The 18,385-nt window shown below is 41.7% G+C and overlaps 1 protein-coding gene across 1 annotated transcript in view; it reads left to right on the top strand.

The window, feature by feature from the left end:
- Nucleotides 1–15,699, top strand: part of cdh6 (cadherin 6) — a 50,885-nt gene extending 35,186 nt beyond the window's left edge. The window contains exons 6-12 of the mRNA XM_057057542.1: nt 993–1,180; nt 3,176–3,426; nt 5,280–5,416; nt 6,560–6,681; nt 10,335–10,452; nt 11,037–11,288; nt 13,250–15,699. Coding sequence (XP_056913522.1) covers nt 993–1,180; nt 3,176–3,426; nt 5,280–5,416; nt 6,560–6,681; nt 10,335–10,452; nt 11,037–11,288; nt 13,250–13,797 — 1,616 coding nt within the window. The 3' untranslated portion in view covers nt 13,798–15,699. The remainder of the gene's footprint in view (nt 1–992; nt 1,181–3,175; nt 3,427–5,279; nt 5,417–6,559; nt 6,682–10,334; nt 10,453–11,036; nt 11,289–13,249) is intronic.
- The last annotated feature ends 2,686 nt before the right edge of the window (nt 15,700–18,385 follow it).

Genomic DNA, 18,385 nt, shown 5'->3' with positions numbered 1-18,385 from the left:
AGTCCAAGAGGACTGTCTTGTCGCCAGTGTCTCGGGGCACGTTCGTGTGGTGAGCGTGTCGCCTCCCAAGTCCTCACAGTGACCCCCCTCAAATGATGTCATGGTGCTAATGGAAGTCCGGTTCATCTGACCACCCTGTTGCAGCTGTAACAGTGGTGATTTCTCTGAAAGAATAAGAGTAGCCAGCTTCCCCTAAAATGTCACAAATTTAATGGTCTAATATGTACTGACACGCTAACATTTCTCCGACTACAAATGTGTTGGGACACTGTCATCTTGAAGATTAATTTGTTCAGAATCAGCTACTTATCACATGTCAACTGATTCATTTTGAAACCTCTCGTGCATTCCTGTAGCACTGATGCATTTATCCATTGAAGCTTAGCAGGACTGCACAGAACAGCTTTTTTCATTGCCTTGAAACACAATGATCATTGGGAAAATGGCACAATTAACCCCCGGATACTCAGCATCTCTAGGGCAGCAGTGGGCTGACCTCGGCCAGCCTGGATGCTGGGCCACCACGCATGGAGTTTTGGTCGAATGGCTGAATCCCTTTTTGGATTGTCAGTGATTCTGTACAATACGCAAATTAACCCTCTGTTCTCGTAAGCCAAGAGACAAACTGCATTTATTTGTATTTGCTGGGGAATTTATTCCACTACCGTTATAATTTTAAAATTTCCGTTATTGATAATACTGTGTTTTACCAGCAACACAGGATGAAGACTGTTTAAGCTTTTTTTTTATTGTTTGAAACTCCAGCAGCCTTTGACAGTGGACTTTCTTCCATATTGCACTGCGCCTGCTGCAATCTGACCAAAATTGGGATTAGCCACAAAGCAGTTCATCTGAGAGCTTTGCTGCTTTTGACAACTCAAAAAAATTGCAGTTCCACACAGCAGCCAAAAGAAACTAAGACATCTGCATACATTACCTGCCTACATTACACCGTGCTGTGACTCAGCCGTATACATTTTTGCATTTTCCAGGCATTTATCAGTTCAGAGTTCCTGAGTCATCCAAATCTGGCACCCCAGTGGGGCGAATTAGAGCCGCTGACAAGGATGTCGGGAAGAATGCTGAAATGTATTTCACCATCGTCAGTGGAGACGGCTTGGATACATTTGATATCTTCACTGACAAAGCCACCCAGGAGGGAGTCATCACTGTCAGCAAGGTAAGACTGGGAATGCGGAGCAGTTTAATGACTATATTAAGAATCTTAATTGCTTTTGCGTGACTTCATGACTGTTGAAAATTACATTCACATGCAATAATATTTTTACACTATTGAAGCCAGAAATGTGAATTCATTTCAATATGCAATGTATTTTTATTTTTTTACATTACTGTCAGATTCAAGCAATTTTACTCAACAATTAAAACTGAGGAAAATACTCTTTAAAATGTCACTTCTGCTGAAATGCTATTCCTGGAGAGGAATAATCACCCCCACAATTATTTCCATTCAAAATAGAATCATGCACAGTTGTTTGGTGCCTGTGTATGTTCAGAACATGGTTAATCAGCATACTGAAGGTCGCTTGTTGACTTTAAACATCTGACATTTAGTTTGAGTTTCTGACTGTCGAAGTGAGCGTGAACACCATGGTGAGATGGAGGGAGCTGCCTGAGACCATCGGAGGGAAGAATAGAGCAATTTGAGTCTGGTCAGAGATTTAAAAAGATCTCAAACGAATTTCAAATCAGCCATTCTGCCATCCAGGAAGAAGGCAATTCAACACAACTGCCAACATTTCCAGGTCTGGATGTCCAGGCAAGTCAGCCCAAGAGCAGACCTCAAGATGCTAAGGGAAGTCTCTAAAACCTCTAAAATTTCATCCAGCAAGCTCTTGCAACTGCTGATGTAGACATGCTTCTACAATCACAAAGAGAAATTTAAACTGTTATGGGAGGATTTTGAGGAAACTCTTGGATAAACATGGAGACCAGACTGACGTTTGACAATTTGGACACCAGAACAAAGGACATGCTGGACCTCAGACAATTTATGCCTCTTGGATGCGGTAGCATCAGATACCCTGGACCCTGCAACACGACAATGATCCAAGACATACCAGTGAAACTATCAAGGACTCTCCTCAAAATGGTGGTAGATGTGAAATGATACACATTTCTGGTTGATATTTTTTGTTCAATAAATGCCTGTGCAGATTCTCATTCATCCACGTCATAGTTATCCAAAGTTTAATTGAACATCCAAAGATGGATTTAAGTGATCTTTGAGTAAACCAATGTTGATTTTTGGTGTTTAGCCACAAATAAATGACTTCTTCTCAGAGATACCTATAAATCACATAAGACATAGATGTGGGAACTTTTCTTAGTCAAGAACTAAATATTTAATGTAATTTTATTTAGTATCTTTAAAAAAAAAATAAAATTCATGTGAGTGAATTTTGGGGTTTGCCAGCATTGCGATTTCATGTTGCAAAAGTCTGCCAGACTCTGTTCCTCTGACCACCATCGCCAACCACTTTTAAAAGAAAAGATATAAGAATAATTGCATGCATGTGATGTATCATAACATAAAAAGAACTTTTGGAATATTTTCTTGCTGCATGAAAGTTCTCACATGTTGGTTAAATGAGTTCCAAAGCAGTGAATCAGCAGATCCCACAGTCAGCTCATTAGGACCCTGCCTGTGTAGTCTATTTTGCTCATACTGTTAAATATGCAAAGCCTGAGCATGCTTGACAGATGAAAGCATCCAAATTAAACTTATTCATCTCCACCTCAAAACCCCAAGTCCTTGCCTTTTCAGCAGGCAAGCACAGCACAGTGCAGTGCTGCACCTTTTTAATACCCCTGGTGTTATTAGAAATTAATTGTGAGTCCTTGCTCTATGAATATTTACTGATGTACAATCAATTTTTTTTCTTAGAAATTATTTTGTTCATAGTCACATTATGCAAGCCTTGGAAAATATTTTGTTTTGTCAGCATAATGCACGCCGAGCACAATATCTACACATATTAAAGCGGCAAGGCTGTTTTTTTTCATATTTTCATTTTATCTTTACCGTCAAATTGAGCCATATGTTCCATATATCTTTTTGTAGGTTTTCACATCCAAAAAATACATTTCAAGGATGATACAAGCAGCAGTAATAGTAATGTCATGTGTAATAATTTTGTCTTTATCTCAACAGCCTTTAGATTATGAGAAAAAACCTTCATACACAGTCGAGATCCAAGTCCAGAACACCCAGATTGACCCACGCTTCATGTCGGCTGGCTCCAAAGATATGGCCACAGTTCGCATTGCAGTGGAAGATGAGGACGAGCCACCGCTGTTTGACAAAGATAGTTATCTGATGGAAGTGAAGGAGGATGCTGCTGTGGGCACAGCTTTAGGATCAGTCAGCGCAATCGACCCCGATGGAGCACGCAGCATTGTCAAGTAAGGCAAAGACCTCTACTGTATACAAGCACCTTTTATAGCTGTGTCTTTTTAATAAAATAACATGTGGAATCTATTCGGAGGTTTCCTCTCCCCACACACTTTTATTTGCTACAGAATCTCTGGCCAGAAGCACTAAAAAATGGTGAAATGCTGAGTGAATACAGACAGACACCAATACGTCTGCATACAATAGAGACTACCACACATTTCTCATTATAAAATCATATGCTTTTGTCTGTTTATAATCATGCCCACTCTTTTTTTTTTTTTTTTTTTTAATCAACCACTGACATTAAAAGACAACACGTTTGGTGATCAATGCATGAGAGTTGCTGTGTATAAAAGAAGAGTGTACCTTCGGGCCGGGGAATAAATCCCACTGCCTCACTGCAATACTCTTTATATTGATACTTGGCATTAGGAGAGCTTGAGCTCTGCTGTTCTGCTGCTGGTAACTGTCCATTACTCTAACGGTGTCACCATGCCCTGGGAATTTTTTGATGTTTACAAAATGAAGCCCCGAAACCCTGCTGTATTGCCCTGTGATTTAACAAGCATTGATCAGAAGCCTCACAAGTGTTACACTAATTTGAAGTCTTCCGGACATTAAAGCGTAGTAAAAGTTTATTGAAAAGCTCACAAATGTAGAAATCAAGGGACTGCAGATGCAGACGGGCAGAATAGACCATGCATCAGTGGGGAACTACAGACAATGGGGCAATTGACACCCTGAAAGGAGATCTAGGTTTCAATTAAAAGTGCCATGCTTTTAAAAATAATTAACGATCTCTTTCACACACACATGCAAACATATGCACAGTTTTTATTGTGCATGTGAATGTATTGTCACATTTGTTGTGTCAGTGAATTATTTTAAAGCTGAGCGTGCTCCAATTTTGATTGTGTATGCGTCAACGAGGTCCCGTTTGGTTTCGGATGACCATATTTCTATGTGGGGGGAAAAAGTAAATCTGGATACGCATAATTAAAAGCTGTTTGTTATATTTAAGTAGTGAAGCCAGCAGATGCAAACATGTTTGTTTACAGAAGGAGATGCAGCGTTGACAGGCGGGAGAAAAGGCCAGAAGCAAGACGCATCACAGTTCCATTATCTGGGAAGTGCATTGAAGCTCTGAATAGCTGCATTCAGCAGTGACTAGTTCAAAAACAGAGAGCTCAGTGAATAGTCTGCTGACAGTGGAAGAGCTTTTCAGTAGATGGAATGTTTGCAACTTACTACGCAAAATGAAATGTGAGGAAAAGAGATCGCTGCAGCATCATTAGATTATAATCATGGCAAAATCAAAATGAATTTTGATTCCTGCATTGTTTTTAAATTTCCTTGATGTGTTCATACATGTGTGTTTGTATGAAGATGATTTTGACCAAATTTAGGTCAAATTATGTCCAATTTTGATTTTGCCATGATTTGATCTATTGATGCTCTTTTGCTCTAATTTCATTTGTTGTAGCATGTTGCAAACATCCCATCCACTTGAAAAGCTCTTCCACTATCAGCAGACTCTCTCTGTTTTTGAACTAGTTGCTGCTGAATGCAGCTATTCAGAGATTCACAGCACTTCACAGATAATGGAATCGCGATGCCTCTTGCTTCTGGCTTTTTCTGCCTGTCAAAGTTGCATCTCCTTCCATAAAGAACATGATTGCATCTGCAGACAGGCAGGCCTCACCCAAATATAACATACAAAACACAAGTGAATAAATTGCAGTCGTGCTTGTATTCTGTTTGCATGTCCCCATTTAATCATATTTGCTGGGGAAAAAGGTAAATGTAGTTGATCCAATCCACCAACTCACAGTATCCTTCCTCCCTCTCATCTTCATTGCAGGTACGCTATCGACCGCCGCACTGACATGGACCACCTGTTTAATGTCCATCCAGAGAACGGCTCCGTGTTCCTACTCAAAAGCCTCGACAGAGAGGAGGCTGCATGGCACAATATTTCAGTGATTGCCATTGAACTACGTAAGTCTGTGGGGGGGGGGGGGCTGTTTGCAGAAAAATGTATACAGCAAAAATAAAGGCAATGCACAGAACTCTGGAAGAAATATATTTGAATGGTTATTTCTGCCTTTGAAAGTGACATTTAGCCCAAGTTCAGGCTAATTTCACCTCATCCAACCCAGCTGCAGTCTTAACTGTATGATGCTCAAATGAATATCCCTCTTTGGTTTGATTTGAATCAGTCATTTATGTTTTCTAAAACAACCCACTTTTTTTAATGATTGCACAATATCAGTTTTTTTTTCATCCCGCTGCAACATTTACAGAAGTCTTTGACCAGAATTTAAGTATCATTTTGGTTTTCCATCTTGAAATGAATTGATGGCCTTGATGTTTTGTTTGTACTGTTTATTGTGGACAGACATGAATGTCATTTCAAACACAAAATCCTGCAGCTATAAATTCCTGCATATTTGTGCTCGGAGGTTACAGAAGGAGTTTTAAGCAGTTGAAAAATGAAGTCACCAGAAAAGACATGTTAAAAGGTTAAAACTAGAGAAAGGAGACTGCATTGCATAGAAACTTATTAAAATTATTTGATGTTTTTACTTATTTTCTTCTCAACAGCCAGGTATTTTTAGCTATGTTAGGAGAGTAGAATTTGAGTTGCTTAGAAAGTGATTTTGACTGTTTGGAAGTGATTATATTTTTCCAGCCACCTGAACACCTCCTGAGGAAATAACACCACAGGTCTTGAAAATGATTTTTGTTCACTCCTCATTTCACCTGTGGTATTTATGTGTCACTGCAAAATGCAGCTTGTTACCAAAAGATATGGAGGCTCACACCTCTTTCCACACAAGTACATGAACAATCAAATCAGTGTGATGTGGTGGAAGTTCACCAGTAAGCAGGGCAGTTTGGCTGATGGTGACTGATTATATGAACATATTTTTCAACATTATTTTGTTCAAGAATGAGGTTCAAAAGGGGAGCAGCATCCCATCAGCAGTTCAGAAGGAATGGTGTATTTCCTGTTTTGATCTTTTTTGGGTTTGTTTCATGAAATTTCCTCCTTTATTGTAGTGCCTTAAATGTGCCACAGTGTGCGAGGGGTTGTTTGCTGAATAGGGTGAGGCTGATTTCTCTGTGTTTGATCTGCAGATAATTCTCGCCAGAGCAGCCATGTTTCTGTCTTCATCCATCTGCTGGACGTCAATGACAACGCTCCCACATTCGCAACTGTGTACGAAACCTTTGTCTGTGAGAGGACAAAAGCTGGCCAGGTAGCTGTCTGTTTGTCTGTCTGGTTCTCTGTCTGTTAGTCACTTAGAACACTGCTAGATACCAAAAATACCCTGTGGTCAACAAACACAAGCAGCCATGCAGACAGGGTGTAAGTCCATCATTGAAAGGTCAGACTATCAGTGAGCACACATGAAATGTGGCTGATAATCTGACTTTGCCTTGGAAACCTGAGGTGCAGCGGGGTTATTGCAAAAGCAGGAAGTCAGTGTTCCGGACAGTAGGAAGTCCAGTTAACCTCGAGGTGTGTTTACAGTGTGTTTGTTTGAAGTCAGGGGTTCTGGTTTTTCACATGTTTGCAGAACTTTCAAATGAAATGAAGATAACTAAAACAGGCTATCTCTCTCATGTCTGAACCCACTATGTTAACATTGCCCTGAAGCGTCTGTTTGCTTTTTTACCTACAGCACGTAAACATTCACACAGCTCAGTGGTATTTCCCATCTTTAACATGCATCTACGGGACTTTTATAATTCAAAGCAATGCACACGTTTGCTGCAATCTTCTCTTCTGCCCTGTCCTCACTCTGTTGGTTCCTGTGCTACAGCTGACGGACGTGTGTGTGTGTGTGTGTGTGTGGGGAGGGGGGGTGATAAAGAGCAGCTCTTCCACACAACTGTCTCTGAAACCGAAGACCATAGCTGAATTTCTCATGGTTAATGTTTGGCTTTCTTTCAATCTTCACTTCAATCAGTCAATTTTTATTTATATTAAAATTACCCTTTAACAGGAAGAAACCTTGAGCAGTACCAGGCTCATGTAGGGGGACCCGCCTGCTGATGGCCGGCTGGGTAGAGAGAGAAGAGGAGAAGGGGGAGGACGACAGGGAGAGGAGAGAATAGGCAGAGGTCATGGAAATACATTATAACAAAGTGCTGGTGTAGGAGTTGAGTGGGTCAGCGGGGTCTGAGGTCAGAAGGTCAGCATACAGCTATGAAGGCAGCAATACCTATCGATGGATACAAAGAAAGGGGGGGGGGAGAAGCAGAAAAACTACACAAGAAATAACATCACTGATCTACTCGGTGAGGAGGAGAGGAGAGGAGACCATGACCCAGTGAGGTGACAGAGGCCTGTCAGGTGATCATGTTTCTGGACCCCAGCAGCCTCGGTCTATAGCAGCATAACTAAGGTGTTAACCTAATAATTAGACAACCCTCTAAATATGATAATTAGTCTGTCTAGGATAATAACTGGAGCTACAAAATTACTGAAAATAAGCTTTTTCAAAGAGGAAGGTTTTAAGTCTAATCTTAAAAGGAGAGATGGAGTCAGCCTGGAGCCGGGCCCCCCATTCTATCTTTAGAGACTCTGGGGACCACAAGTAAACCAGCGGTCTACTGGGATTATAAGATGTCACTAGCTCCTCCGGCTAGGATGGAGCGAGTAGTGGAGTATAGTACAGGAGTATGTGATCTATGTTGTCAATACCTGTCAGAACTCTAGCTGTGGCATTTTGGATCACCTGGAGGCTTCTTAAAGAGTCGTTTGGACACCCTGATGATAAAGAATTACAATAGCCTGGAAGTAACAAATGCATGGACTAACTTTTTTACTACTGTATCAGTAGTTTCCTGATCTTTGCGATATTTACTTACTGATTTTGATGTCCTCAAGGGAATCCCCCCCCCCCCCCCAAAATGGTGTTAACATGTAGGACATAGTATCCCTTATGTTGCTGTGTTCCGTGTGTTTTATGTTTTTATTTTCACATCATACCTGTGCATCCTTCTCCTGACCCTGTTCCCTTTAAATCTGTCTCCTGCTGCCATTCTTGTATGAAAAGCAGTGATTGTGCCATACAGTATATGAACCACTCCTCCTCCATTCACGGGACCTCCTGCATGACCTCCATGCATCTAAAGTGGGAAAAAAACCCAGAGGTGGAGACCAAACACAGGTGTGAAAGCACCCCAAAACACTGCTGCTGCCACTTTTCCCCAGCATGGCTGTGAATTTTCAAGCAGCTTATTTGTGAATCATAGGGACCATTAGAGCAGGATAAAATAAGCTGCTAATCCCCATGAATGAATAGAAGCGGAGCTCTCCTCTTTTTTTAAATAGAATAAATGACAGTCACGTCATGTTTGTTGTCACACAGCCAAAGTGCAAATAAAAGTATCGACATGCCGATAAACCGTTTTTAATTATGTCCCCTTCTAGTCTGTTAATTGATTTTTGCTGTCGAATGTGACACAGCAACTTTTTGTGTCATGTTCATTGGCTGTGAATTTGAAGAGTTCAGTGTTTAATGCAATAATTGTTGAAACCGCACTCAGCTGTGACACCACATAATACGATGTACTGCATAGGATCCAGCTAATGTGATTAAAACACACTCATGCACTTTTCTGCTGCTCTGAAGCAGATTGCTTTTGCTCCTGGAGGCCACTTGATCTCTTCCTTTGTTGTGCCTGACAAGATAATCTGTTAAGAGCTTTCACACTTGAAGAATTATAAATAAGATTTTACACACATGCAGGGATCTTTCATCTACTGTCGTTCAACAATTAATCTGCCTATGTAATCACAGGAAGAATAGGTTAAATATAACTCAGTATGCTGATGTTATGAAGGCTAACGCATAACATCATCCTGACATTCATCACATTTGCACTGTTGATCATCAGCTTTCCTCACTTAAATGCCTCTTCTGCCTCCCACTTGCATGTGCATATGCCTATACTATCTGGTTTGCCTCAGATTCAATTGAACCAGAGTTGTAAATAGGTGGTTTTAAAGATTGGGATAGAATTGGGTTTAATTTTGAATCATACCCGTAAGTCGCCTAGCCCCACACACCTGTTGTGCATCAGGACTCTAATGAGCACTCTTCTTAAACCCCGGAGGCACACCTGCTCCCTGCCAGATCGTTATTTGTTCCCGATGACTTTCCAGCGTATTCCTGTTGGCCTGCCTGCCTGGTTCCGACCTTGCCTGTTCCTGACCATTCTGTTTAGCCTGCTCCCCTGTAAATTCTGTCTGGCTTCTGCCCGATCTCGACCTTGCCTGTCCACGACTATTCTGTTCTGCTCGCTCCCCGGAGAATCCTGTCTGTATGTGTCCGACAATAAAGCGGTGTTCAGCCAGAGTCGTGTGTCCCATTTGGGTTCTTATCTGGTTCCTGACAGATCAGTGTTGATGTGTAGTTTCGGAGTAATGTGTGTTTGTGTAGGAGAGAGGAAATGGGGTGGGGGACATGGAGATTATTATTAATACATGATTATATAAACTCATTCACATCACTGTGACATGGTGCACACATTCAACTGTTTTTTGTTTTATTTCAACTTTATCAGTGTTTTAGTCACATCAATAATAAAATGAAAAGCTCATTGCTCACCATTGTTTAACTTCATGTACAGCGAGTGTGTGTTTGGTTTCACGGTGGTTTAAAACTTCTGAGGAATGGACTGAGGAGAGGAAGAGCAGGATTAGATTAATAGAGTTCATCTGAGAGACTGATGAACCGAGTGGAGTGGTTAAAAATTTATCTATAAATTGTGCCAAAAAGGTTAACATACATTTAAATTTTCTTAGACATATCAAAATTTATTGCCTACCAAAGATAACATTTTAATACCCTTTTTATAAAGTTTTTTTTTTAAATATAATTTGCGGTGTGTTTGACAGAGGATCCAGACAGTGAGTGCAGTTGATGCTGATGAGCCATCTGCTGGACACAAATTCTTCTTCAGCCTGGCTCCTGAGGGAACTTACCGCAGCAACTTCACCATTCGGGACAATGGAGGTAGAAAAAAAAAAAGGTTTAATGTAAAGCTGGGAAAGTCTTTCTGGGCTTCTTCTGAGACCATCCCACCTTTTGAGGTTTTACTTTATATACCTTATAATGTTGTGGTTTCATCCTAAATCACAAGAGTAAATCCACAAGAATCCATTTATATTTCTCCACATTTAGCAAGTTTAGCCAAGGCTTACTCAGTAATCTTAGATGAGTAAGCTCTAATCAGCACCTTTATGTCTTTTTCTTGACCACTATATCCCTTTTGGAGTCATGGGGAGGTTGCCGGAGCCTAATCCAGCTGCATGTGGGTGAAGGCGGGGTGGCCCCCTAAATGATAGGGGCTATTTGAGCATTTCTTGGATTGGTACATTGTTCAAGGGTACCTCAGTGGGTACTCTGGGTATATCCTGGCACCTCCCTCACTATTAGAAGTCTTCCTTTGTCTGCACTGGGGCTTGAACCATGATCCATCTGCTTCTCAGCCTAGTCCTTTACAGACTGAGATACTGCAACCCCCAACCTGTTTATACAGATATTTATTTGTGCCTTCGCTGCCCGGTAAAGAACCTAACATGAACTTTTCCTCTCAGATAGCACCGCCAGCATCCTCACACGCCGCGCCAGCTATAGTCGTCTCCAGCAAAGCATGTATCTGGTTCCTGTGGTGATCACTGATGGGGATTTTCCCATGCAGAGCAGTACTGGTACCCTCACAGTGAGAGTGTGCACCTGTGACCGTGAAGGCAACATGGAACTGTGTAACGCTCAGCCTCTGAGCAGCGCTCCTGGCCTCAGTACTGGAGCGCTTATTGCTATTCTCCTGTGTGCCATCATACTGCTGAGTAAGTAATCAGCTGTGGGGCTTTGCATGAACCCATGTCTGACTTAAAACACTAATTATAAGTATTTAAGTATTTCAGCTGATAAAAAAACAGCCTGTTTCTGCGAAGTCCTGTAAGTGAAACCATTTGGTTTAAAAATTCATCTGTTGCTGCTGTCGCTGCTGCCGGTCACAATCAGACCTCTGGTTAAAGGAACTGCATATCAGCTGCACCACATCCCAAACCATCTGCTTATTCATGCGGCGGTCACAGTTTGTTGGGCTGCTGGGGAAATCAATACATATTTATGGATCTGGAAATGCCGCCATGGCAGATTTTAGCAGTCACATACTGGTAACACAGAGAGGAGATGCTGGTGAGACAAAGGTAATTTATATGCATCAACATTTATGGAGGCTCATAAATGGACAGGATCATGACATTCCAGCTCAGAATCATTTCACAGTGGATATAGACATAAAAGGTGACAGCACAGGGTGCGGCAGCGGCAGGCATAGGTATGTTTATTAGGTGTGAACGATGGACCTAATCACTCAGTGGAGAACTTGCTGCTATTTGACAGCTGTCAGTCACTGTAAACTGCAACTTTAGTCTGCGGGGAAGTTCTACTTGCTGGGAATTACAGTCGCTGTCATTTTTGTTAAAGGTCATCTATTTTTCACATACAGGCACATCTATTCTTATAAAATCAGACAGCACACAGGCACCAAATTACGGGAAAAAATTCATGTTTGTTTTGAAAAGCATGTACTTCACCATCATATAACTAGCTGCATTATGCGTTTTAATGTTCTTTGTCTATATAAAACCTCTGTCCTGTTTAGTATGCAGTTAGTATTTGCCCTCCTCTCGCTATCTGATGTTCCCTGAAACTTGTCGCAGTACACATCCTGCTGCCTCTTGTAGCTTCTCCATGCTGTGTTTTGTGCCGCATTATCAGCCATTTCACCTTCGATTCCGCCTCTCCTCTTTCCTCCAGCCACTCTGCTGCAACTTGATTTAAATTCAAACTGGCCTGTGTGAGCTTAGCCAATCAAATTTTCTGCATGATTACTCCTGGATATCCGAGGCTGCTGTCTGTTCTGTCTGCCTGTAACCATTTTGTGCAGAACGTAACTTTTTCACACTGTTTCATAGAATACATTTTCATTTGCATTTAGAGATCCATATGTTGGCCTGAATCCAGATTAAATATAGTCCTTAAAACAAAAGTGCGTTCTGAGTTAGTATACTGTGTAGTTCTTCAGCTTGCTAGGACAACATTTTGACATTTAAACTATCCCTCCATAATATTTTAACTATAGCCTCTTTGCAGGGTCTACCATTGATCAAACTGAGGAGCTGATAATAGAGAACTTATTTATTTTGGAATATGTTAAAATAATACAATAGCAAAAATTAAAAATATCAATGTAGCAAAACGGCAGCAAGCTTTTTGCTGCTGAGTTTTTATTTTCCAAAAGAGAGAAGGATGAAGTCAAAAACTTTTCTGGTCCTGCTACCTTTTTTAAATTATTTAAAACAAATTTTGCAAATCCAACTTTTTCAAGTTGAAATGACCCAGTAGGCTCTACAGGGACTTCTCTCATATTTTACTCGTCTCACTTGAAACTCTGAGGTCAAACAGTGAGGTCAACAAAAAAAAAAAATTGTGATGCGTGTCATGAAGACAGAAATTTATCTTGAACCAAATATTCCATCGATATTAAAAAAGAAAGTTTCTTAGAGAAGGAGTATCTGGCTGCGAGGCAGATGTAGTCAGACAGAGGTGGTTGGCTCAATGCTCTGCAGTTTAAATGTTTTTAAGCAGGGTATTGAACACTGCGCTCCTTTCGAATGTATTTTTGATGTATGAATGTGCACTTAACTGGTCTAAAGTGGGCTTGAAAAGCTCTATATTGATTCATTTCATTTGATACTTCTAAAGTCATCTAATCACTCTTTTTTCCCATTCCTTGCAGTGATCGTGGTTCTGTTTACAGCTCTGAAACGTCAAAGGAAGCAGGAGCCTCTCATAATCTCAAAGGAAGATGTTCGGGACAACGTGGTGAGCTACAACGATGAGGGTGGAGGCGAGGAAGACACCCAGGCCTTTGACATCGGCGCTCTGCGTCACCCACAGTCTACTGCCATACTGGAAGAGTCCACCAAGCAGAGGCGAGACATCATCCCTACGGACACGCTGCTGTATGCGCCATACCGCCAACATGGGTCCTGCTCCTCGGGATTGTTAATGCCTCCTGTTGGTGTTCCATCACGGGACAATGGGGACGTTTGTGAATTCATTAATCAGAGGGTTTTGGACAATGACTGTAATCCAACAGCACCTCCTTATGACTCACTGGCCACTTATGCGTATGAAGGTGCCGGTTCCGTGGCTGAGTCTCTCAGCTCTCTAGGCTCAATGTCCTCTGAGGCTGACCAGGACTACCAGTACTTGAGTGACTGGGGACCCCGCTTCAGAAAACTAGCTGATCTGTATGGAGCTGAGGACAGTGATTTCTCCTAAGACTTGTTTTGAGGAGTGTTTCTGCCACAGCATCAGTCCGCTGCTCACACTCAGCGTCTCTGCTTGAGGAATCAAGATTGAATGGTTAAACCTCATATTTACGAGCCCAACACTTAATTGTTTAACTGCCTTTGCAAATTATCACTGAGTCAAATGGAAACTTCAACCCAATTGACAGTTTTAAGGGATAAAAATCATGGATGTAGATATGTAAAATAACCAGCAATCTGGAGGAACATGTCAATCTTGATTTCCATCATTCTGAACTTCTATGTCAGGACAGACATTTTAAATCAAAATTTAGACAGTGTTTTATTTATGCTCTTAGATTGATTCCTAAATGTTAGGAACAAGCTCAGTCAACATGACACCACATACCTCTGATGTGAGGAGTTTTCTCTGCTTGTTTTGTCTAAGTGCCCTTCTGCTGCCCTTCAAGACGAAGTGTGGTTACCTATAGGTTAGCTGACAAAGGAGGGAGTCTTTATAGACGGCTGCTTCCTCGTCTTTCTAGAAGAAGTTTATAAAAGAATCTTTGCCTGAGAATTGCCTTCTGTTGGCCATATAGGAAAATAGGACTGAATGCACTGATTTCCTTTTTTTAATTTTTTTGGTGCTGCACACTAAACCGTCACAAACATTGCTTGAATTTTTATGAAACCTATTTTGTGATTAATGTTGGAATGAGACAAACGAGTCATGTGAAAGAAAGCTGAACAAAATGTGCTACAAGCTTGTCTTAGCCTACGAATTGGAAAATAATCAGTTAAAATGATACATGTCCAGGGTGACTGCATTCATTGACCTTGGTACTATATTGGAATATTTTAGATTTTCCAAATTTCACAATCAGCATCAAATGACAACATAATAAATTGAAGTACTTCAAATGTTCAACTCAGGACTACAATGCCACCAATAAAATCTATAGGCACATCACTCTTGAGATTTTTATTGTCGAAACTATAAAAAATAAATCTAATGTAATATTCCAGGTTGGTCAAAACTGCTTTGTCCAAAGATTAGAAATTTAATCCTGGTATTATTGTTCATTGCTTTTTAAGAATAGTCTTAGATACCAGATTCAACCACTGCAAAACTCTCAGATTGACTTTATTTTGATGGCGCTCCCCTTTAAGCCTGGAACCAGACTGGACCACTTTGATCAATTTCATTCCCTGTTTGCTCTCATTAGACAAATTGTACAGACAGACATTTCTCCAGATTATTTTCTTTTACAGCTCGACTGCTTTCATGACCTGATTTTGAGTTTCACTGTTTCTGCTTTTCTTTTGTCATCATTTTAGCCTCTCCAAATGTTTCTGCAGAACAGTATCCTGATACAGAACAGTCTATTGCTTATTCACTCTTTCATTCGTTTCGCTGCATCTACTGTTGTGTTGTACATGGAGCAATGAGGTTTTCTTGTTAAATGTTGTATTTAAGTCACGCTGCCGCATGTTTTTTTATTTGCTTCAGTGTCACAGCCTTTTCTGAAGCTTTGGATCACTGTGCTATGTTCAGAATAACAGTTGCCAATGGAGAGCTGAAACTTTTAAAGTCAAAAGTGATCAAATGCTGTTTTTTTATTCTTTGGACTTGGTGTTTGTTTTTGTCTCTTTTGGCAGTTAAAACAGCATTTTCTTTTCATTTTTCCATTTGTATTGTGTGGCCACCATCCATTTTGAACGCTTTCGAAATTCCACATTTCCACATGTGTTTCTTTTTCGAAATTCATCATTTTGTACCAAATATTTATAAGCATTCAAAGTCCCGGGTTGAAAAAAGTGAAAATACCGTCCAACTTTATTGTTTCTTAATGTGATTTTGGATGTGTGAATCTCTCCGTATATGATGTTTTATCAAGTTGTTTAATTTTATCAAATAAACCTTTACAGTTAAGTTGTTTATTTGTTTGTCTTTTCTCTGCCAGACTCCGATTCCAAGAAACCTATTTGCTCTCTCCCTAATGGTTATTTCCTATGGATGTTCAATAATTTATGTTAGTAACTGACAGATCATCTTCTGCAAATGCAAGGACATTTTCCTCATGAGGCTTTTTATCTAAAAACTAGGCTAAAACAGGAAGCTGCCAGATTCCTGGACCTATATACCCATATTCTGGTCTGGTTTCTTCCCACCATCCTGTCACACACCCATTAGATTAAATTGTTCTAGGTTGCCTCTTGATGTGAGTGAGTGAGTGAATGATGTCAATGTCCTGTAATATACTTAAAATGAGTGAAGGGACAAATGACAGCAGTTGCATGGATGGATGGATGGATGGACTATGTTTTAGCCATACACACATCGCATTTGTCCTTTTGTGCTGTGCTGTGCTGTGCTATGCTGTGCCATGCTGTGTCATGTTGTGTTGTCTTGTACAGCCAGTGTTGTTTTCACACTGAGGCATACATTGGCCTTCAGTTTTAATTAACTGCATTTTTTCTTTTTCTGTAATGGTTAACTATTTCCAGCAGGTTTCAAGCTTTATTCATTTTTTTCATTCAATTTTTTTCAACTCAGTACATCTTGTATCTGATGGCACAAGGTGGTAATAAAAAAATCATTTAAACTTTTGACTATGTGTTTCAACAATGCTAACCCTTTCACTCAGGAGGCCTGTATATAAATGCTGCTCAGCATCGGTATGACACAAACAAGGTTGGGTTTTTTTCATTGCTGATAACATGCTTGGCGTGCATCACGTATCTCCATTAGTGCTTCTTATTTTTTCCTTCACCGTTAATCTTTGATGGGACTGCCGTGTAAGGAGATAAAAAATGCCAGTCAAATTTACCAAACTAGCCCCCCCACCAACACTGCAAAACACACATAATTCAGACAGTACTTTTGAGAAATACAAACATGCAGTGATTCACTCAGAAACATGACATGACATATACAATCACACCTTACACTGACTTCTGTGACAGTTCAGACCAAACATGGTGTAAACAGCGACATAACGTGCTGAGTGATCACATTTGGATTGAAGTGAATTTTGGACCAAGAGACTAGAAACTGACTTGAGGTTAAAGTTCTTCACAGGTGCTTTAACTGGCATCCTCTTCTGAACTTGAGGAACTACAGAATTATGTTATGAATGTAAATCCAAGTATTCCCAACATATAAATACAGTTAACACATTACACAGACACGGGCAGGGGTTGCAATTCTCGTTGCTCCCCAGCTCAGTGCCTGTATATTGGAGTTTACCCCGGTGGATGAGAGGGTAGCCTCCCTTCGCCTTCAGGTGGGGGGACAGATCCTGACTGTTGTTTGTGCCTATGGCCCAAACAGCAGTTCAGCGTATCCACCCTTTTTGGAGTCCTTAGAGGGAGTGCTGGAGAGTGCTCCTTCTGGGGATTCCCTCGTCCTCCTGGGTGACTTCAATGCTCACGTTGGCAATGACAGTGTGACCTGGAGAGGTGTGATTGGGAAGAACGAGCCCCCTGATCTGAACTCGAGTGGTGTTTTGTTATTGGACTTCTGTGCTCATCTCAGATTGTCCATAACAAACACCTTGTTATAAAGGCGTCCACATGTGCACTTGGCACCAGGACGCCTTAGGCCGCAGATCGATGATCAACTTTGTAGTTGTGTCAACAGATTTGCGGCCGCATGTTCTGGACACTCAGGTGAAGAGGGTGCGGAGCTGTCAACTGATCACCTGGTGGTGAGTTGGCTCCGATGGTGGGGAAGGATGCCGGACAGACCCGATGTGACCCAAATGTGTTGTGAGGGTCTGCTGGGAACGCCTAGCAGAGTCTCCTGTCAGAAGGAGCTTCAACTCACACCTCTGGGAGAGCTTTAAACATGTCCTGGGGGAGGTGGGGGACATTGAGTCCGAGTGGACCATGTTCCGTGCCTCCATTGTTGAGGCGGCTGACCGGTGCTGTGGCCGCAAGGTGGTTGGTGCCTGTCGTGGCGGCAATGCCCGACAGGCTGAAGAAGGAGTCGTATCGGGCCTTACTGGCCTGTGGGACTCCTGAGGCAGCAGATAGGTACCGGCAGGCCAAGCGGGGAAAAGTTCGGTGAGGCCATGGAGAACGACTTTCGGACGGCCTCAAAAAGGTTCTGGACCACCATCAGGTGTTTGAGGAAGGGGAAGCAGTGCACTGTCAACACTGTGTATAGTGGTGATGATGTGCTGCTGACCTCAACTCGGGATGTTGTGGATCGGTGGAAGGAATACTTTGAGGACCTCCTCAATCCCACCAACACGCCTTCCAGTGAGGAAGTATGGCCTGGGGACCTGAGAATAGGCTCTCATATCTCCGGGGCTGCCGAGGTAGTCAAAAAACTCCTCGGCGGCAAGGCCCCGGGGGTGGATGAGATCCGCCCAGAGTTCCTTAAGGCTCTGGATGCTGTAGGGCAGTCGTGATTGACTCGAATCTGCAACATCTCGTGGACATCGGGGGCGGTGCCACTGGATTGGCAGACCGGGGTGGTAGTCCCTCTTTTTAAGAAGGGGGACCGGAGGGTGTGTTCCAACTATAGGGGGATCACACTCCTCAGCCTCCCTGGTAAGGTCTATTAAGGGGTACTGGAGAGGAGGGTCCGCCAGATAGTCGAACCTCGGATT

This window comes from Takifugu flavidus, chromosome 15 (genome assembly GCF_003711565.1).
Source record: "Takifugu flavidus isolate HTHZ2018 chromosome 15, ASM371156v2, whole genome shotgun sequence".
Classification (NCBI taxonomy): Eukaryota; Metazoa; Chordata; class Actinopteri; order Tetraodontiformes; family Tetraodontidae; genus Takifugu; species Takifugu flavidus.
The sequence above is the reverse complement of the archived record's forward strand: the minus strand, read 5'-3'. Positions and strand labels throughout refer to the sequence as shown.